Source organism: Lemur catta, chromosome 23, assembly GCF_020740605.2.
Source record: "Lemur catta isolate mLemCat1 chromosome 23, mLemCat1.pri, whole genome shotgun sequence".
Classification (NCBI taxonomy): domain Eukaryota; kingdom Metazoa; phylum Chordata; class Mammalia; order Primates; family Lemuridae; genus Lemur; species Lemur catta.
Genome location: NC_059150.1, coordinates 16,639,349 through 16,661,242, shown reverse-complemented (window position 1 = coordinate 16,661,242; position 21,894 = coordinate 16,639,349). Strand labels below are relative to the sequence as shown.

Here is a 21,894-nt window from a genome sequence, read left to right as displayed (position 1 = left end):
AAGATCCTGCTTACCTCTCCAGCTTTATCTCATGACACTCTTGCTCCTAGTGGACTGTACTCAAGCTATCCAGCATTTTTCTCTCAGTTCCTTGAACTTGCTAAGATCTTTCCTTACTCAAGACCTTGTAAAAGCTGTCCCTCTCTAACCGAATGTTCTTCCTGTTTAGAATTATGAATTATAAATTTGTTGAAAAGTACAAAAATCAATGTAGCACTTCTGTGTCCACCACCAAGATTAAACAAATGATGTTAATATTCTGCTGTATTTGTAGATTTTTTAAAAGAAAAATTATAAATTTTTAGTTAATTATTTTAATAAAATATAACTAAGACATTAATTATTACAGTCCTAGCTAGAGACTCACTCCAACTCTTTCTTCCTTCCCACTCTAAACATAACTACTACTCTAGGGTTGGTACATATCATCCCACATACTTTTATACTTTTTCTACATTTATACATATAAACAGCAATATGACTTTTTATTTTTAATTTTAGATAAATGCAGTCATTGACTATATCTTTCTAAACTTATTTTTCACTCAACATCATGTTTTTGAGATTTATTCCCATTTATATATAGATCTGGTTTATCTATTTTAATTGCTGTGTTAATCTATTACATTATATGAGGAAACTGTCCTACTGAAAATGCTTAAGCTATTTCTACTTTTTCACTATTGCAAATAGTGCTATAATGAACATTCTTGGCATGTATTGCTAGGGTAAATACCCAGAAACTTATTTTTTTCATAGTGAGAAACATGCATCTTCAATTTTATTAGGTGTTTCCAAATTACTCCCTGCTCTCTGCTTGCCCCGTTCTGCATTTGAAGGCCGAGCACTGAAGAACTATGGAGCGTGCACTCTGCATCTGGTCTGCTCTACCTGTGGGCCCCACAGCCCTAATGACCCCTCTGAGTTTCAAGTCTTCATTACTGATGATGATTTTGCTGACTGGAGCCTCAGACAGTGGGAGGCAGCCTCCACCCAAAAAGGCCCCTCAGGGTTTTGGACTTTTCACCGCCCAAACAGGGCTAACAGGTTTTGAAAAGCAGCTATTAGCATACCACTGACCTCTGATCAAAATGAACACTTGACCCACTTTCATCGACCAAATTGCCTTACTCAGCTATGTAAACCAGGAAAAGTCAAAGAAGGTAGCATTAGAATTTTACACACACACACACACACACACACACACACACACACACACACACACACGACTTCATTTTTAGAGCAGTTTTAGGTTCACAGCAAAATTGAGCAGAAATACAGAGTTTCCACATACTCCCTCCCACTATACATGCACAGGGTCCCCCAATATCAACATCCCAAACCAGAGTGGTATATTTGTTACAAATGATGAACCTACATGGACACAACATTATCACAAAGACCACAGTTTACAGGAGGGTTCGTTCTTTCTTCTATACATTCTATGGGTGTAGACAAATGTATCCACCATTTTAGTATTATACAGAATGACTTCACTGTCCTAAAAATCCTGTGTTCCACCTATTCATCCCTCCCTCTTCCTTAAACCCTGGCAACCACATATCATTTTACTGTCACCAGTTTTGCCTTGTCCAGATTGGCTTCTTTCACTTTGCAATATGCATTTAAGTTTCCTTCATGTCTTTTCATGGCTTGATAGATCAATTCCTTTTAGTGCTAAACAATATTCCATTGTTTAGATGTACCACAGTTTATTTATCCATTCATCTACTGAAAGACATCTTGGTTGCTTCCAAGTTTTGGCAATTATGAACAAAGCTGCTATAAACAACCATGTAGCCAGGGCAATTAGGCAAGAAAAAGAAATAAAGCACATCTAAATTAGAAAGGAGGAAGTCAAATTGTCCCATTTGCTGATGACATGATCTTACATACAGAAAAACCTAAAGATTCTACCATAAAACTCTTAGAACTGATAAACAATTTCAGGAAAGTTGCAGGATACAAAATTAACATACAAAAATCAGTAGCATTTCTATATATATTTTAAAAATGTAAATAAATTAAAAAATCCATGTACAAATTTCTGTGTGGATGTATGTTTTCAATACCGTTGGGTAAACACCAAGGAGTGCAACTGCTGGATCAACTGGTAAGAGTATGTTTAGTTTTGTAACAAACTGCCAAACTGTCTTCCAAAGTGGCAGAACCACTTTGCATTCCCACCAGCAACAAATGAGAGTTCCTGTTGCTCCACATCCTCAACAGCATTTGGTGCTGCCAATGTTTTGGATTTTCTCCATTTTAATAGGTATGCAGTGATAACTCATTATTGTTTTAATTTTAATTTCCCTGATGGCATGTGATGTGGAGCATCTTTTCATATGCTTATTTGCCATCTGAATAATTTCTTTGATGAGGTGTTTGTTCAGATCCTTTGCCCATGTTTTAATCAGGTTGTTCATTTTCAAGTCTTTTCAAGGCAATTTTTGAGGAGCCTGTTCCAATCCTCAACAATGCCAGTAGGAAGCATAGAATGTTCATCATCAAATATCCTGTTGATTATAATTTGTCACATCAGAGAAAGGGTTCTTACTGTAGGCAGTCCCGGAGGTCTTAGGCAGAGGGGACCAGACATCACATACCCTTACTTCCTCCTCAGGAGACTCAGGGAGGTGAGGGCCTTGGTCCCAGTGGCGTGCCCTCAGGTCGGCAGAGGGGAATGTGCCTGGCATCTGGGTGTACTTCCAGAGTAAGGGCTGAGGGGACCTGTCACTCTAACACAGAAGGGCACCACCCCTTCCTGGGCCTACCCAGGAGTGACAGCAGGGGCAGAGCTCCATGGGGTTTCCTCTGTTCTGGGTGGGTAGTTCCCTCAGATTGCTTTCAGGGTTTTTGCCTTGGCTTCTGACTCTACCTGGTCCTCCTCTCTCTGCCTACCTGACATCCCCCCTCAGACTGAGGTTCTCACCTCCCTGAGAACCCTAAAGAGAAAGTAAAGGGTACCTCATCAGGTGGCCACTGCCCAGGACTCCCAGGCCAACAGCACGTGTGGGACTCTGGGTTAGGTTTTCAGAGGATCTAGACTTCTGGTTTGAACTTTTTCTTTTTTCTTTTTCTTTAAAAAAAACTGTGGCACACAAGTAGATGTAATATGAGCAGACAAAATTCATATATGGCTATAAAACTCAAAACTCACAAATCTGATGATCCTAGGTTTTAATGTAACCAAACAATTTTTTTCCAGAAAACAAGTATAATGACAGCCTCTCATTTTATCATGACTTTCATAAAAATCATTTTATAAGCACTGAGGAATAAAATCAGCCATTTAAACATTTAAAAGTTATTTTATGAGAAAAAAATACTTAATTGTAACTAACGTAATTTTCTAAAAAATTGAACATTAGTTTTTAAAAATATTGATTTCCCTCCCCAACCTACAGGAATGTATTATAAAGAATAAACACAAATAGTCCTTATTTTAGTTTTGTTACACTATATTATACATTTTAAAGTTTTTGAAGTTGTTACTAATATGACTAGCACTACAATTATTATAAGCTTCATTTGTATTTATATTATCACTATTATATATTTCTAACAGAAAAGTCCCTGATATCAATCTTACTCTCCTACACTTATATAATATGTAAATGAATTACTACCTCTGCTTTCTTCATCTGTTCTTACTTTCTTATTAAAATTTTATCTGTCTGTTAAACCATAAGAATCCTGCATCCTTCTACTCCCTCCAGTTGAGCAGCACGCTTACCAAAGGTTTTCGAGGTCCCAAACAAGTTTGCCAGTTGTAGTTGTTACTGCAAATCGGTAATTTAACTAATGTATTAGTTTTCTATTGCTGTGTAGAAGTACCATGCCATAGCAACTTTCAACACCTCACAGTTTCTGTGGCTCAGTATTCCAGGCATGGCTTAACTGGGTCCTCTGCTCAGGGTCTCACAAGCCTGCAATCGAGATGTTGTCCAGGCTGGTTCTCATGTGGAGGCTTGACTGGGGAAGAATCTACTTTCAAGGTGAACTATTTATTGGCAGAATTCATCTCCTTTTAACTACAGGACTGAGAACTTTGGCTTCTTGCTGGCTTTCAGCTAGAGACCACCTTTACCTCTCAGAGACTGGCCACAGGTCCTTGCCCAGTAGACTTCTCCAACACGGCCATTGACTTTTTCAAGTCAGCCAGGATAATCTCTAGAGAGTCTGCTAGCAAGATAGTCTTATATTGTACTTAATGTAACCAGAAGAATGAAATTCTATCATCTTTTTCCTCTTCTATCGGTTAGAAGCAAGTCAGAGGTCTTATTCACTTTCAAGGGGAAGATATTATACAAAACACCAGAAGGCAGGGATCATTGGGGGTTGCCTTAAAGTCTGTCCAACACAATTAAATTTTATATAAATCAGTGGCTTACACATTTGTTATTTAATAAAACAAAGTTGATACTTTGAAAATATTAGATAAAAGTTGCTACAGAAATTGCTGTCCAACTAGGTGTGGGAAAGATAAACTTAAAGGATTAAAATAAAATCCAGGTTTCTATTCTCAGATTGCTTCCTGAGTGTCACTCAATTCTCCCTTCATTAATTTAAAAAAAAAAGAAAACAAAATCGGAAATAGTAGAAAATGTATCGTGAGTCTATAAGTATGATTTGTAAAGTAAGGTAAACAAAGCAGAATGCTAGCAGACTCAATTAAAAAAAAAGGCTTGGCCATAATGAAAAGATTGATCAATGGATATACATTTGTGTATTTAATCAAAACATTAAATGTTTATATCATTTCAATAATTCTTCACTTTAACCTAGTTTTTCAATTAACAGTTCCTTACTGCATTATGGAAGAGAGCTTTTATCTTATTCTTTAACTGGCATAGACATTTTCCATATATTTGGAAGGGTGGCCCATTAAGCTACAGCATGAATAAGATATGTGGTTTCTTAATTCTAATTCCTCTCCTTTCTCTTCTGTCTCAAGAAAGCACATCAAACTGCAAAACAGTGAGGACCACACTGACATATGGATAATCTTGAATTTACTCTAGTTAACTTTTATGAAATTATTGGCAAATTTGGTAGTTTTCTCTTCTAAGTAAACTGGCTGGGACATATCTCAAAACTAACTGAAACACATATTGATGTTTCCAGGCAGCTCCAAGTTTCAGAATAACTAAAGAAATAGATTAGAGTAATACTTTTAAGGCATTCCTTCATAAGTACTGAACTTTGTTTGTTTGTTAATTTAATTATTTTATGAGCAGTGCTTTTAATTGGCATTGAGTTCACAAATTTAGCCCCAGACTTGTACCTGGAATGTAGTTATTCCATTCTACAAAGAACAGAGATGAGCTGGGGAGAGAATTAAAATCATCTTGTGAAAATTGGGGCATCTAACAAAAATAGTACCTAAACAGAAGGCCACTCCACTTCCATCTGGAGACAAAGCAAGGAAAATAATTATAGGCAGGGCCAAAGTTCTTATCAGAAAATAATTTATTCCAGTTAAAATAATAACACACAGCCATTAGACACCTACATCTCAAAGATATCTTGAATATATTGTTCAATCTTTAGTTTCCTTCATCAATTTTTGACAAGGAGTGAGAAAAAAATCATAACAAGAACATGACAGTGTGTGTGGGTTGGGTGTGTGTTGGCTAAAAATGATAAGCAGTTGTGGAAAGAGGAAGAGTGATTGCTGTTTGGAGGAGTAATTGGGCTGTGTTATGTGGTATATTGAGTAAAGATAATGAAGTGCCAGAATCCTGTCCCATCAATCATCCCTCCTCCAAAAAAAGCACTTGAATTATCAGCTGGATTTGGTCACTACCTGTTAGGAACTAAACTGTATTTCCTGCCTCCCCCAGATTCTTATGTTGAATCCCTAACCCCCAACGTGACTGTATGACTCTACTTGGAGATGGAGCCTTTAAGATAATTAAGGTTAAATGAGATCAGAAGGCTGGAATCCTAATCCAGTATGACTGGTGTCCTTACAAGAAGAGGAAGAGATACCAGGGATGAACTGGCACAGAGAAAAGGCTATGCATAAGCCAAGGAGAGAGGACTCAGGAGAAGCCAAATCTGCCTACACCCATCTTGGATTTCCATATTCTAGAACTATGAGAAAATTCCCGTTGTTTAAGTCACCTGGTCTGTGGTATTTTTTATGGCAGAATAACCACACGAACCCTCCGAGTCTAGGGAATTCTGGCCAACTGAACAGTAACACATGGCTTCAGCAAAGGTCTAAGACATCTCTTCCTCTCCATGACTCCCCCTAACCTCTGCCTAAAACTCTTTATTTTCCAGTTGGCTGCACAGAAGGAGACTGGAGCTAATGTCAGAGTTTTCTGTGTGAGCTGCATGCGTCAAAAGAAGCAGGGAGAGGGAAAGACAGTGAGCCACATAAACACATGTGATCTTTTACCCCAGAGCAGACCCTTACCAGCCAGGGGGCCAACCTTATCAGTGCTTGCTCTTCCTCAGGCAAGTGGAGAGGGTCAAGAGAAACAGAGTAGACATTTACACTATGATAAGAAGTTTACCCTGAAATGGAGAGTTATTATTTAAAAAGTCAATTATTGTATCATATGATCTAGGTACAAGTATGCAAAGTAGAGGTGTTTGCAAGTGTATTAGTCCCACACTACCAATTGAGTTTCTGATTCTAGTTTTTAATTGTATTTTTTTCTTTCTCATTTTCAAACGGTGACGTTGTAATGCTTCTAGCCCTCATAAATTTTAGCAGGAGAGCTCTGAATTCACTAATCCCCTTCAGACTTACTGTTTCAGGTTTGGTGTGAGCTGGCAATTAAGGTCAGAGTTTGTTAAAGTCGTGTGTTAAATGAGAGAAGTGAGTGCGCGTGAGGGCTTGAGATGGGTCTTCTATGACTAAAAGGCAGAGAGACTTTACTATTTAGGGTATTCTAGTTGTTGAGAGGCCTTCATTGTTTGCTTCTTGGCTCCTGGCTTTATTCTAGATAACTGAAGGTAATAAACAATCTTCAACTCTTTGGAGAGAGATTTACTTTTCAATTCAGCCCTTCCTGGCCAGGACATAGGTCAGGATTAGCCACACTCCATTAGTGTCAGTCAGTATTTGCCTCAATTATGGGCATTTTCCTTTTCTCCTTTCAACTACTCTTTGTTCTTTCCTATTTCTTCCTTCTGCCTATTACTCTTTTTTTATTTTTGGTGGTAAGAAAATGTTATATTTAGAACTAGCCAACTGGACTTGGCTTAGATAATCTTCATTCTAGTTATACCCAAAGTCACAGGCAGGGGCCAGTCAAATGCCCACCACCTTCTCCCCGGCAGACTGCTCATGTGCTGCCCTCGGCCTCACCAGTGTCACAGGACTTCTTCATCACTTGCTGGCTCTTGAGGCAGACGGAGGACAATGCTGTGGTCATTGGGAACTTGACGCAGGCAGGGATCAAGTTTGCTCCTCCTGCGAGAGCTCTTCTAGGCTGTCTTCAGAGTCACATTAAACGGGGATAGTAGAAGAAGGGTGACATGCAGATCTTGTGCCTGTCAGCACAGCCTTCTTCGCCTTTCAAGTATTTTGCTCTGATTTCGGTTTTAGGAGAGATAGGAGCCCTTCTTTGCCTTCACTGCAATCTTTGTAAAAATTCTAGCTGTATCTTTGACATCAGTTTATTAGCTTATTAATGTAAAGTGTAGGTGCTGCTTTACCCTGAGGTGACACTGAGTTCCAAGGGACTGCTAGGTCCTTGTCCAGACTCTCAGAGGTGCCATTCATTGAGGGATTACATACACATAATTCGCCTATGTTGGCAGAATTCTATAAACTTTCTGCTTTTTAACTTTTAGGATCATCATGTCACCTTTTTTTTTTTCTTTTTAGCCTTTAGCCATGTTTCTGGGATGTCAAATATTTTATAAAATTATTGCTAATAGCACTGTAACAATTTAAGCTAACGTCTTAAGCTCTTCCCGTGAAATAATAGCACAGAGAGATCTAAATATAATTAAATAAATATAAATTAGATGGTTTATAACTAAAAAAGTAAAATCATTATTCAGTATTCCTTCCTAAACTTGGTAATTTATAGTCAATTATTCATTGCAAAGTAATGGAAGTAAGTACTCTTTTAATGACAGGCTGTGCCAGTCTCCCAAAGTTTTGTCTCATAGATAGATTAAATATTATTTCTTATTAACTGATATCAATTTTATATTACTTGAGTCTCTCCTAAGAAATTTTGGGTACAAGTTGGTGCTCGGTAAATGTAATTGTTTGACATATGAGATTAAATAATTTCAAAAAGAAAATATTAAACTTAAAAATAGATTAAACTGAAAAAGATGGCCAACCTCATTCGAAATCACAGAAATTCAAATTACAACTAGATATAATTTCACATCCACAATGTTGGCAAAAATTTTTAAAAATATGATAATATAAAGTGTTGGCAAGAATGTGGAGCAACAGTAAATCTCATACAGTGTTGACAGAAGTAGAAATTGGTTTAAGCACCTTGAAGAGCATTTGACATTATCTAGTAAATTTGAGGATATGCATGCCTTTCAACTCAGCAATTCCACTTAGAGGAGAACTAAAGTTGACTAGAAAAACAAAATGAAACACCAACACAGAACAATGAAATCCACCAACAGGAAAATGAATAAACTGTATTATATTAAGGGAAAAATAAATAAACCATGCATATTCATACAACGGGGTACAATAAAAGTAGTGAAAATAAACAAACTAGACTATATAACCTACATTAATAAAACTATAGGACAACGTTAAACAAAAAAAGTTGCAGAAGGATAGAAAGTATAAAAATAAATAATATATCGTATTTTATGTACAAATAATATGTAAAAAAAATTGTTTTAAATGTGAATAGATATAAGACAGACCAAATTCAGAATAGTACCTACTTCTAGTTAGAAAAAGATGGGACTGGAACCAAGAAATAGCACATGGGGCTTCAACTATATCTGTAATGTTTTATTTTCTTTTTAAAAAAAGATTAGAAATGAAACATTTTAGTACAACAAATAAATATCATGAGAAAGTAATTTTTTTAAATGGGAAAGACTTTTTGAAATCCCCATCCAAAAATTAAAAATAGACTAGTTTACTATATCAACAAACTGCCCAACTTAGGAAAAACATGGGAGTATGACTCTTAAAATAACTAAATAAGACTGTGACTTTTAAAAAAGCCAGATGGTTAATCTAAAATTCATAGGTGATTCAAAGAGTCTGCCTCCTCCATTTTCCTCAAGACAAAATTCTTCCATATTTATTTTGGTAAATCTTAAGTAGTTTCTTGAAAATGTAGAAATGGATGTATGCTTTGCAGCTAATAAAAGCCAAGTAATTAGAACAGAGGTTTTAAGAGTTGGAAGCAGAATGCAGACATCAAAATAAAACAAAACAAATCAAAACTAGAAAGCACCAAGAAAACTACTACCCAAACCAAAACAAATAAAAACTAAAGTGATTATTTATAAATCATCTTTGGTTAGGAGTATTTGATTTTAAGCAGGGGATTTAACACTGTGGAGAATAGGAAGGTTTCCCTGAAGAAGTGCTGAAATGGGAGGGATGAGTATGGACTAAGGGAAGAGGGAGAGAGAAGCCTTGCTCAGAGGGTGGGGAGAAAGCTGCAAAGGCCTGGTGGCTGGAATAAAGAATATGAATAGGAAGGAGCAGATGAAAGAAAGTCACTGAAGCTGGAGGAGTGGGGGATGAGGAGAGCAGGGAGAAGCAATAGGGAGTTGGTGGTCCATGAGGTGGAAGAGGAAGGCAGGGCCTTTTATACCATGTTGATGAATTTGATTTTTTCAATACCAACAATGGAATGCCACCTAAAGGTTGGCAAGAAATAAAATCAGCAAGACTCAAGGATGGATTACACGGTGAGCATAAGGACGAGGGTGGAGTCAAGGATGATTCTGAGGTTTTTGCCTTGCACAACTTGGGGTAGTGTCATTCACTGAGAAAAGACTGGAAAAGGACCAAGTGGCCAAGGCACAGAGGAGATGGGGCAGAGACCATAAATTCAGTTGTGGACATGAGTTTGGGGTGTCTTTGAGAGAAGATTACAAGCAAATTTAGAGGAGGTCTGAGTTGAAGAGACACATTTGTGAGTTTGCCTACTGATGATAATTTAAACCATGGTTACCTTTGAGACAGCCTAGAAAAAGAATACAGAAAGAGAAGACAAGTCTTAGAACCAAGCCTTGCAAAACTCCAACATTTAGTGGCCAGCAAAAGGACAGTGACACTATTTAAAATAAATGGAAAAGGGGGAGCCAAAAACAAGAGGAGAAAGTAAAAATATAACTTCAATAAACATTTGTTGGATTAAGAATTAATTAATGAGCACGTGCGTCTAACTCAATGATATTTAGCTTGAGCTATATAAGACAGTTTGGACTGTTAATTGTTACTTTTCTTTTTGTAAACTTTTTATTTCTACTAAATTAAAAAAAAAATCCCAAGTGACAATCACAGATTGACTGGAGAAAAGAATAAGCATTAGGTGATATTTCAGATAATTCCGAAGATTATTCCTCATCTTGAGTACTGGATCCACCTTACAAAGATATCTCTCCCTGAAGATTAGGTACAACTCTCAGACAAACTGTAGGTTGCTGAGCTTATCACACTCAAAAGTTGAAAAACTGGAAGTTTCAACTTCAGGGATATTAGAAAATAGATTCTTAACATACTCTTTGGATATGCTTGCTGTGGAAGGTATTTTTTCATACTTGGATGCACCATTTGTATGTTAAACATGCCTAATAATATGTCACCGAGCCCTTTCTCCAATAACCTATGCGCAGTGAACTGCATAGTTTGGTCTTCTCAGAAAATCTGGCTATCTCATACTTAACATTTAAACTGTTGATATTTTAGCTAAATATTAATATTATTGGTATCATCTTAAAAAAACTTGTTTGAACACCGTTTCCCTCAAAATCCATCATATTTCAGTGTGAAAGGTACACTTCCCACCAACTGTTCACACTGCATGCTAAAGAGAGACTCTCAATAGCTATGATTTCATAATAAACTCTGCTTTCAGTATTTCATTCAAAACCAAATCAAGATGCGAGGCATGCTGCTGACCACTAATTTCATGAAGGATGAAGGAATGAGTGACTTGGCATTAGCTATAATCTTATTTATTCACATAGCAGTATCATTCCTTGCAGAATACCCCCACCCTCACTCCTCAAAAAACCCCTAGTAGTGTTTTCATCATTACTGATTAAAAGAAAACCTTTGCTGTCTACAAAACCAGTTCACAAAGTACCGATCTTCTTAACACTTAGATTTTCACTGACCCACAAAAGAACTGGTCAAGTTTTTTTCTACAAATGATTCACATACATGACAAGAACTGTATGGGACAAGTATTCAGCACAAAAGTAGTTTTGTTCAGGTATTTTACAAAGTGAAATATGCTATAAAGCATGCATATGTGAGAGTAAACTGATATTTCAGCATCTGTCCAACAGAGACATTCGTTAAGTAATATTGTCAAAGAGCTGCTTCCGCTTTCTCCTTGATCAAAATATTTGCCAATAATTTTGTGATTGATTTTATAAGTTTGCTTTCTTGATAATTTGCTAAGACAGTGAATTCTGAATATTGCTGCCATGGTTCTGTTCTCCTCTCTATCTTCGTGACCAAATTCTTCAACATGACAAAGATAATTTTGCAGATGTTCTGGAAAACTTAATTAGCTTACCAGAAACATTTCTGGGCTTTATCCAAAAATTCACAGAAGTTTAAATGGTTTAGGCCACCATTTGATAACATTTTATATAACAGATAACACACCAGACATTAGTGGAAAATGGTTTACTCATTTTAGTAAGGTCTAATTCTCAGAGGTCAATTATTTAAGTTTTTCACACTTTTTCTGCTTGTCCAAAATCACTGTCCTGGCACACGGATTCACATTCTATATAACTTTAAAGCAGCAATCCTCTATTATTCAACAACATAATTCTGAGTTGTAGTAAATCTTGTTTTTAATTTCATTACAGGTTTTACTACTCAGGAAATCACTTCTGAATCACTAAGCCATTCTTGTGAATTCGGAATACAATGCATCACAGAAAAACAATAGAAAATGCAAATTAATAAATAATACACAGAAGATATAAAAACGTTAGCAGATACAAATTGCATCCTGGTGATTACGAGCTGAGACAAACTAATACAATTTTGTCATTTGTGCATAAACTAATGTGTCCAAGTTTTAAAACCAGTGGAATTTCTGAGAAAATGATAATCTTATGTTTCAAATTTATGAACTGTGAACAATATTGCTTCACTATTTTTGCCTTTCCTTCAACATTACTAGGTTGCTTCCCAAGGATCATTAGTATGGTTCATGGACAATCCTCCAAAAAACACTTCAAAGCGTGGGACTCACACTTTGAAGAAGTAAATGCGGTATCTACCTTAAATACTTTTTAAACTATGAAAAATTAAATTGGATTCCATTAATTCAAAATATGTGATACAAATAATATGAGCATATTATATGAACAATGTTGAAGCCAAAGATGCTTAACAATCCCAAAGACCAAACTGTTTTTAAGAACTTTGTATTTTAGAAGTTTTAAACAGTTGGCATATCAAATTTAGATTATCTATCATTGATGTTGGCAAAGGAAGGCAACATTTCCTATAAATATATTATACACAGAAAAGGATGAAAGGGGATCAAATTAAATTCAGATCAAATCAGAACAAGATTTAACCAAACACTTCTGGAGATGAAATTATCCATGAACAAAATGTAAATTATTTTAAAAACAACAAACACACAGTGTACTGGCTACATTAGCGAATCTTAATCTTTACTTTTATTTTCACACATTAAACAAAATTGTATCATTTTTATATGCCTATTTGGAAAAACAACACCATCAGCAAAATTAGCAGATTTTGTAACAGGAATTACTTGTCATCAAGTGTACCTTTTTGTTATTCAGATAAATAAAGCAACATTCATCTTCATGTTCACATCCTTCACTAAGCACAACGTTGGTTATACAACCTTCTTTGGGCCCCCTTGGGAAAGGCAGAGTAGGGATCACATTACTGTGTATCCCCGCTAGCACAACAGGCCTGAGTAGTTCTAAATACCATTTAAAGTCACTCAATTTACCAGAGTAATCCATGGCTAAATGCAAGAAAAGTGGAAAAGCTAGGTGGGCCATGGACAAGGGCCACTGGGTACAATTAGGCAGTTTGTGCATTTTAAAAGGCTTCTCAGCACAGAGGTGAGCAAAAATCTGTCCCACTGTGGCTCCAGCCCAGTAAACTAGCACCTTTGGGTAACTCTTTGGGAGGATGCCTTTTTGTTACAGGAATGAATCACGGTTAACAGAAAGAACGGTGCTAGAAGAAAAGAATGTCTTCCAGAAGGGACTCATATTATCTCACATTCACAGAAAAATTAGAATCCGGCAGAGCTTTCATGTTCTCACTGAGCAGAAATACCAGTGCTATGAAAAGTTACATTGGTTGTCAAATTTAAAAGGAGTCTCAGGTAAGTAAAAAGAAAGATCTCTAAGAAGAAATATATAAAACTAAACTGAGATATCTGGCAATGAGCCAAGTGGGTAGAAAGTTTTGATATCACAAACTCAAATTTCTAATCTGCTAAAATCACAGCAAGTATAGTTAAACACATCATACTAAAAATTTCTCATAAGATTCTCTCAGTTTTAGGAATTCAAAGTCATTTGTGTTGCATTTACAGATGTGACAATGATCTCATTATATGCTATTGAAAGTCACAATGCATACTAGCTTACTATAAATAAACTTAGCACATATGGCTTCATTTTTAAATTTTAAAATTTAAAAAATATTTTAAAATATTTGCTTCATTTTAAAAGTACTAAAATGTGTATCTGAGAAAGTTTTCCCATTTAAGTAATTAGTGAAGTAACATGAAACAGTTTTGGTTTTACCAAGGCAATCCCCATCCTAACTGCTTTCTTTTCTCCCATGCTACTTCCTATTTTCATCCTTTGAAGAAACGTTCCTGTCTTTCACTGTGAGTTATCTGAAAGACTAGCTCTTGTGGAAGAAGAAGAACAAGTGAGCAATAAAAGCAATCTCACCTATGGACAATATTAACTTATAACTAGATTTTTAATCAAGAAGCTTACCAGAGAGGTCTTATGGCTTTATCTGAAAATTTACAAAAGTTTAAATGGCTTAGGTCACCATCTGACAACATTTTATATAAGAGATAACACATTAGACACTAGTGGTAAATGGATTATTCATTTTAATAAAGTCTAGTTTTCAGAGGTCAATTCTGAATACTTAAATACTTCAAATTCCAAATATTTCAAAACATTTGATACAAAGTTTTATTCTACTGAATTAAAAAGAGATAAATTCTTTTCATATGGTGCATACATTTAAGCAGCAGTATCAAACAACTTAATAAGTCATAAACATTATGTTTTATATCATTTCTTCATATATTGGTAAAATGTAGTATTGTATATGGTAGGAAATTTAGGATGACTGACTCTAAATTTAAGATAGTGTATTAATTAAAAACTCACATTCTAATTATTTTATTATTAAATTAATTAAATACCTTTTGAAGACTGGTAGGATTTAGCTGAGTTTTGTCTATTATTTTCACAGCAACCTAAAAAAAAAAGAAACATTACACTATATTGAAAATACATATTTTAATGAATAAAAACTTACATGAGTAGAGAGACTGGATACCCAAGCTTACTTATAGCAAACTGACAAAATGGATTTGAATACCTAAGGCTCTTCCAAGTGTAGACTTAGAATAGCTCCTGGAGTCAAAATGGACAGGAAGAGTTCAATTCAATGGGAAACAACAATTATATTATGTATAGAGCAAAGTGAAAACTTATTAAAAACATTTCATGGTTGAGATTTTTTTACAATGTCCTAATCAGATACATTGTACAATAATACAATAAACCTTATATAATACAAAATGTTGGCTGTTTATTTAAATAAAGTCTTTAACCCCAACATACATACATATATACACATATTATATATATACACACACAAAAAATGCATATATGTGCAAATATATAATCTTTTATTATGTAAATATACATAATTTAAAACATATGCCTGGGATTTTAGAAATTCAACTCTCTTACTACCTGAGAAAACCACCTGTATAATAATACTTACTCAATGCGGTCTCTAAACAAATACAAATTAGTGGGTGACTTACTACATATTTATACCTGACTTATCTTAAGCAGTAATCAATAAGAACTTACCCTACTCTTGTTGGTTAGCTATGGTAATTAGAAATGTTCACAGAAACCACATAATGAAAGTCAGAAGCCTTACGAAAGCTCACTTGCAGCATGCCTGATTTATAAGAGATGCTGACATATAGGGTTGATTCTTTTCTAAATGTTAAAAGATCAACTTTTATGTCACGATACAGCTCTACCTAACAGTCTTCCATTCACAGATACCCCAGCGTTTACCACATTGCTACTGTCATTTATTGCTCAACGTCAGCTAAGGAAAGCTTTTTAACAAGACTCCAGAGAGGTACAGGCAAATGTTAAAAGGCATCAGGTAAACTTACCTCTCTACCAGTTAGAACATGTCTTGCCAATTTCACTTTGGCAAAATTTCCCTTCCCTATTGTTTTTTGTAAACGGTAATTTCCAATATGAGGCTGTTCATCTGTTGCTGACGTAATGGAGTTTCTACACCGGGGGATGTTCTGTCTGCTACTTGACTTGGTAGGCTGGATGTGTGGCTCAGTATACCCATCCACAGATGTATGCTAAGAAAAAGGTTACAAGATTTCACTGTTAATTAATTTATATCATAAAAGGACAAACAAAAAGCCCTACAAATAATTTCCGTTAACAGTTCAGCTTCCATGAAATTTGCACTACATGATTTTAAAGTTTGAGCATTCTATTTATAATTTCTTCTTGCCTTCAGCTTTCTTTACCACGGGTAGTATAACTATTTAAAATGAAATATTCTACATAGCTTTAGGTATATGTCTTTGATTAAAAAATGTAAATGGACAGATAGCCAGAAGCCCCACAGACCATTATTCCTGTAAGAGTGTTGAGATGACAGCATAGTCCAGGAGTGCTTCATTAAAAGGGCTCGATGTCTTTACTACCAAGACAAACAACCTCAGGAACATAGTTCTGTTTCTCTAAACTTGCTACTTGAAATGTTCTCTCTTCCATTTTCTGGGCATATAACTTGAACAACTGACCAATCAGCTGCCTGCTTCAAGCATATCTCTAATAAATTCCTGCCCAACCTCATCACCTAGCTTACCATGTCTAAGTGAGAGCTATCAATAGCCCTGCCAGAGTCCATGGCCTAATATCCATTGCATTAGTGCTGTTCTTGAGGAAAGCTGTCACTGTGTCTCATAGTCTCACACCAACCTACAACTGCTACAAAGAGCTGATCCTATTCTGTGGGCTCAGCACCTGGATTCTCACCCAGGTCAAGCTGCCTAACCAACTCTGTTTCACTAGCTCTGATTGTTCCTGTTCTTGTCTAGTTGTGTCTATATTCTGCCATACATAAAATTTAGGGCAGTTTTTGTGAAAAAATACAATCACACATGATAAACAATAGCTTTCTCTGGTTTCTTAAAAATAGCTGAAGATAAGTAAAACAAATTAGGCAAAGGAAAGGATATCTTTTATTTGCAAAATAATTCAGACATGTTGTCCTACCTATATGAGCAACAGCTTGTCTAAAACATTTTGATCAGAAACTTCTTAAAGGCAACATTAAAGACTAATCCATTTACCAGTTTCATTCAAAGCATGACTCAAGGTCATTTTTCTATTTGTCATTACTTTGTTTTTTTATGATAATTTTTTAAAAACTCAGCTCAGAACTAAGGGTTTTCTCTGAGTTTTATAGATATTAATACCTATAGCCTCTGGCCTCATTCTGACTTAGATGCCCCTTTGGTGTATTCTCATAGCAACCTGTATTTCCATTTATTGCAGCATCCATTCCATTCTACTATTGTTATACATTTACTTGTCTGTCTCCACCACCCTACCATGAGCAATTGTAGGGCAGGGATTTTTTTTTTTTCATTTTTATATACTCACCACATTGCAGAGTGCCAGATACATAAAAAGGATTCAATAAATCAATAGTTTTCAAAGTGTTATCCCTGGATCAGCACCATCAGCATCATCTGGGAATTTGTTATTATAGAAATGCAAATTCTCTGGTCTGGTTCCACATCTACTGAATAAGAAACTCTGCGGTAGGGTCCAGCAATCTGTGTTTCAATAAGTCCTCCAGGTGATTCTGATGCATGCCAATGTTTGAGAATTGCAATGACTGATGTATGAAGGAGTTAAATATAAAGTTACTCACTGGCTCTTAGAGACTTAATTATCTGGGCACAAACAAGAGATTTTAATTATAGTTCTTAATTTTAAAGAGTTAACAGACTGCCATAATATTTCCTACAAACAGTACTTCTCTACCTAAACTTCTTCTGCAGGGAACACTGACTTGTATACCCTTCAGGATTTAATAAGAATATCTCCTACTCAATAAAGCTTTTTACGTCTTTTTGCAAAGCAGAGTTGATTACTCCTCTCTTCTGTTGCTACCTTTATATCCTCCTTTAAATATTTTTACTATTGGAAATATCACACCATCTTCTAAGTATTTGTCCATGATCTGTTTTTGTTATTAGACTTGAACCTCCTCAAGCCCCATAACTTAATGTGGCATTAGGCACAAAAAAGGCACTCAATGCATAATAATTATTATTAAGAGATTTAGGGCCCTCATACTCCTGGTACCCACATAGAATGATTTCTGAGGAATGATTCCATGCTGTTCAGATCGTTGATTCATATAATAACAGCATGAGTTAAAATATTTGCGTTGTAACCTAGCTCCTAATGCTGGCTGTTGGCTACATCCTGATACTAAACCACACTCTGATAGACTGCATTATTAACACCAAATTTTCAGACCTTTCACCATATAACTTCCCACTGAGGGTGGGACACACTTCCCCACTCTTCGCGTTCAGTCATTATGATTTTCTTTGGCCAATAAAATGAGTTGGAAATGATGGTACGCAAGCTAGTCTTCAAGAGGCCTTATTGTGTTTCAGTTTGCTCTCTTAAACTCTTGCCACCACCATGAGAAGGATTTGCCCAGGCTGTTAACAGGAAGGGGATGAGAAATACAAAGCCACTCTCAGTTAAGTCTCAATTATCTACTGATCCCCAGCTGACCCTCTGACTCATGAGAAATAATACTCATAAAAAATGACTCATAAGAATAAATGGTTGTTGATTTAAGCCACTGAGTGTTAGGATAATTTGTTATACAGCAATGTCAGCTGATACATAAAGCTATCACTATTTTAAAATTAAAGCTAGGCATGGTGGTGCAAGCCTATGGTCCCAACAACTCAGGAGGCTGAGGCAGGAGGACTGCTTGGGCCCTGGAGTTCCAGTCTAGCCTGGGCAACATAGTGAGACCAGTCTCTTTAAATAGAATTAAATTAAATTAAATTAAATTAAATGGTAAACGTAAGAGAAAAGATACAGAAAACACTTGTGAACAATTAGAAGATTCTTATCAGACATGCTCAAATTCTAACACAGTCTGCAAAAAGGAAAAAAAGGAAAAGAATAAAGAAAAGGGGGCTATATGATCAATTCCCTAAGGAGAAACTCATTTGTAAGCCATAACAGTGGTAGATTCTTTGAATATTTTGTATCCCCAGCACCAAGTATGGTGTAACATAGGAATCAGCAAAAATTTCTGGAGAATATACTACCCATGGGCTGTAGTTGGCCAAACCCTGGTTTGGCCATCCCATTTTGGGATAAGGATTAAATTGTTTCTAGTTGATTTTTTTTTTTTTTAACAATTTGTAGCTCTCAACATTGAACATGATCATTTTATGAGTTATCCAACTTACACAGAATACGTTTATATGAGTCAAATAACAAATTAGAATATACAGCACATATTTTATATTATATATTAATAGTTCTGATTATAAAATGTCTACCAAAACAAATATTTCAAAAACATCATATTTTTCCTTAGGATTGCCACAGCACAACTCAGGAGCATGACCTTTTCTCAGGAGGACTCTTTAAAGAACACTTTGGGATAGTTGATCTCACTCCTCCCTGAGCAACAGTTTAATTCTCAAACAGGAAACCTGGCAAGAGTATGAATTCAACTCATGCTAAATTAAACAGTGAATTTAATTTAGAACTACCTTAACCCTAAGGCTGTTAGATATAAGAAATTATGTTAGCTCATACGACTTTGAGTTTCCACCTTTAGTTGAAAATACAAATTCAAATCCTGTCATTCTTTCTTCAAGTTGTCCACTCAATCCAGTAGTCTTCGAATTCCTTCATTCTGCAGCAGTGACATGACCCTAAAGCTTGCCCTAAGTGTGCAGCACAAAGTGATCAGAGATAATGCTTTCATTAGTTCTTCAATATTATATCCCATGGACTACCAGACTCCAATTCCTGAGTAATAAGAGAATTTTCTCTGCCTTTCCTACCCACTGAAATGAAGCTCTTCTACTCACTAGCTGTGCATCCTTGGGCAAGTTATTTAACCTCTATGTGACCATTTCCTTATCTGTAAAATGGAGCTAATAATAAAGCCTAGCTCTTTACTTCAGAACTATCTCAGGTCATTCTGAGGATCAGATAAAATAATTTATGTAAAGGTGCTTAACACTATACAAGTGTTTGTTAATTAAAACCATACAAACAAATAAAGAAACAAAAATAACCCACCTCCTAGGCCAGATAACCAATCCCATTTCCCTGAGTGTTGCCTGCAACCACTTCTGGTACCAATTTCTGTATCAGTCAGGTTTCTTGTCTGCAAGCAACAGAAACCAATTCAGACTAACTCAAAGTAGAAAAGAAATTTTTTTAAGTCTACTGGTAGCTGAAAAAATCCTGAAGGATGAAATTGGTAGTCTAGTGAAAGAAGATAAGAATGCACAAAAAGCCAAAATGAGACCATTATACTTGGGTCATAAAGACTAAAAATGAAATAAAATAAGGTGATGTGACAGAGTGACAGGGTGGGGTGAGAGTTGGGTCGAGTGCTACTTTAGATAGAATGGATGGAATAGAAGATACTTGAGCTGGACCTAAAAATTGACAAGGAGTCAGACACACAGAAGAGCACTCAGGTAGTAAAATGATACATAGGAAGATCACGAGGTGAGAAAGTGTTCGGTAAATTCAAAGAAGAAAAATACATAAGAAAATAGTAAATTAAACTGAATATCTTTTTCAAAGGCCTACATCTGGAAAATTCAATTGTCCAAAAGGAAAAACTACAACTTTATACTATTGGCATTCAAACAGTTTCAGTTATAGATATAAATCCCTGGACACTTGACCATATCAAGCCATATTTAAAAGGCAAAGGAAGGTGCAGCTTGGCTAACAGACAGGTAAACAGATGTAAATCCATGAACACACCAATTAACAAACAAATGATAAAGAAGAAAAATCGATTACTGATAAGCCACATTTCTATTTCACAACTGAATTTCATCGTAGGTGCTTCCTCTCTTTTGCTTGAAACAAACTTTTTAAACCAAGAGAAAATCTGGCTTGGATTAGGATTTCTGCTTTCATAATTTTTTTTCCTATATGAGAATAGCAATATCTTAGTTGGATAACTAAGGATGACTGATACAGAAGGAAAATGACAATAAAAACTACCAATCATTCTTCTTCTTATGTGCTATGGGCTGTATTAAAAGTTTTATGTACATTACTTCTTTTAGTCTTCATAATAACTCTATCAAGAAGCATACCATGATGACTCCCATTTTACAGATAAGGAAAATAGGACTCAGAGGTTATGTACCATTAGACTCTAACTCCTCTACTATTAATATAAATATCAATTAAAGAGTATATGTATGTTGGGATAGGTTGTATTCTATATGGAATTTACATCCTTTTCCCTGGATTAAAAAACGTCAGAAACAAAAACAAACAAAAAACTACTAGACATAATGTTATGTATCCCTAACATTGATAAATAGTATAACAACCATCCAGAAAGTTACTAACTTCCAAGCATAATACTGGCCTGAGAAAGCCACACTAGTAACATATGAAAAGCAAAAACAAAAACAAACTGGCATTCATTTTATTTAAATAAAATTGGAAGTAGAATTAGCCAAAGGGTTGGAATTTTGTGGGAATAGGGATGATGGTCCTATCTTTAAAAAATGGGATAGATTATACTGTCAATGCAGGTGAAAGGAAAACTTGACTGGTTGTTTTATTTTGGGTAAAGTTTTTTAATTGACTGAACTATTTTTGGAATTATTGTTAAAGTCAGAAAGTAGCCTGGAACAGCTGGAAAAGAATGCTTATGGAGCATGGAAGCCCTATGATTCTCCTCCTCTATGTTCCTGACAATACTTGAAACATGCTTTTACATAATGCTTAACCTTACAATGTAACTGCCTTTTTTTTTTTTAAACTATCTCCTATGAAACTGGGAGCTTTTAAGTTGTCAAGCACTGTATCTTTTATATTTCTTTACCATTTAATATAGTGACTGTTACATGGATAGACCATTAAATACTGTTATCTTTTTTTTTTTTAAAAGGCTAGTCAAGTAAAGCAGTGGGAGTGGAGAAGGAACAAAGGAATCTGTAACTGGTTGTGATCAATTAGTTGTAAACACCACTGTACTCGGACCAACCTAATGTTATCTTTTATTGTAAGTACCCCACCTAAATTCTTTTAGAGATTGACCAATAATTATTTTATTTGGTTCCTTAAAATCAACAAAACTAAAAATCCTCAACAAAATAT

The 21,894-nt window shown here is 35.5% G+C and overlaps 1 protein-coding gene across 9 annotated transcripts in view; it reads right to left on the bottom strand.

Moving 5' to 3' along the window:
* MARK1 (microtubule affinity regulating kinase 1) overlaps positions 1-21,894 on the bottom strand; it is a 105,014-nt gene that overhangs the window by 44,987 nt on the left and 38,133 nt on the right. For 8 of the 9 annotated variants that reach the window (XM_045536136.1, XM_045536139.1, XM_045536133.1 and 5 more), the window contains exons 2-3: positions 15,615-15,818; positions 14,613-14,666 (exon numbers count right to left, since the gene is read on the bottom strand). In XM_045536136.1, coding sequence (XP_045392092.1) covers positions 14,613-14,666; positions 15,615-15,818 — 258 coding nt within the window. Of the gene's footprint in view, positions 1-2,967; positions 2,985-14,612; positions 14,667-15,614; positions 15,819-21,894 lie in introns of those variants that run through there. The other variant, XM_045536141.1, reaches the window with a different exon arrangement.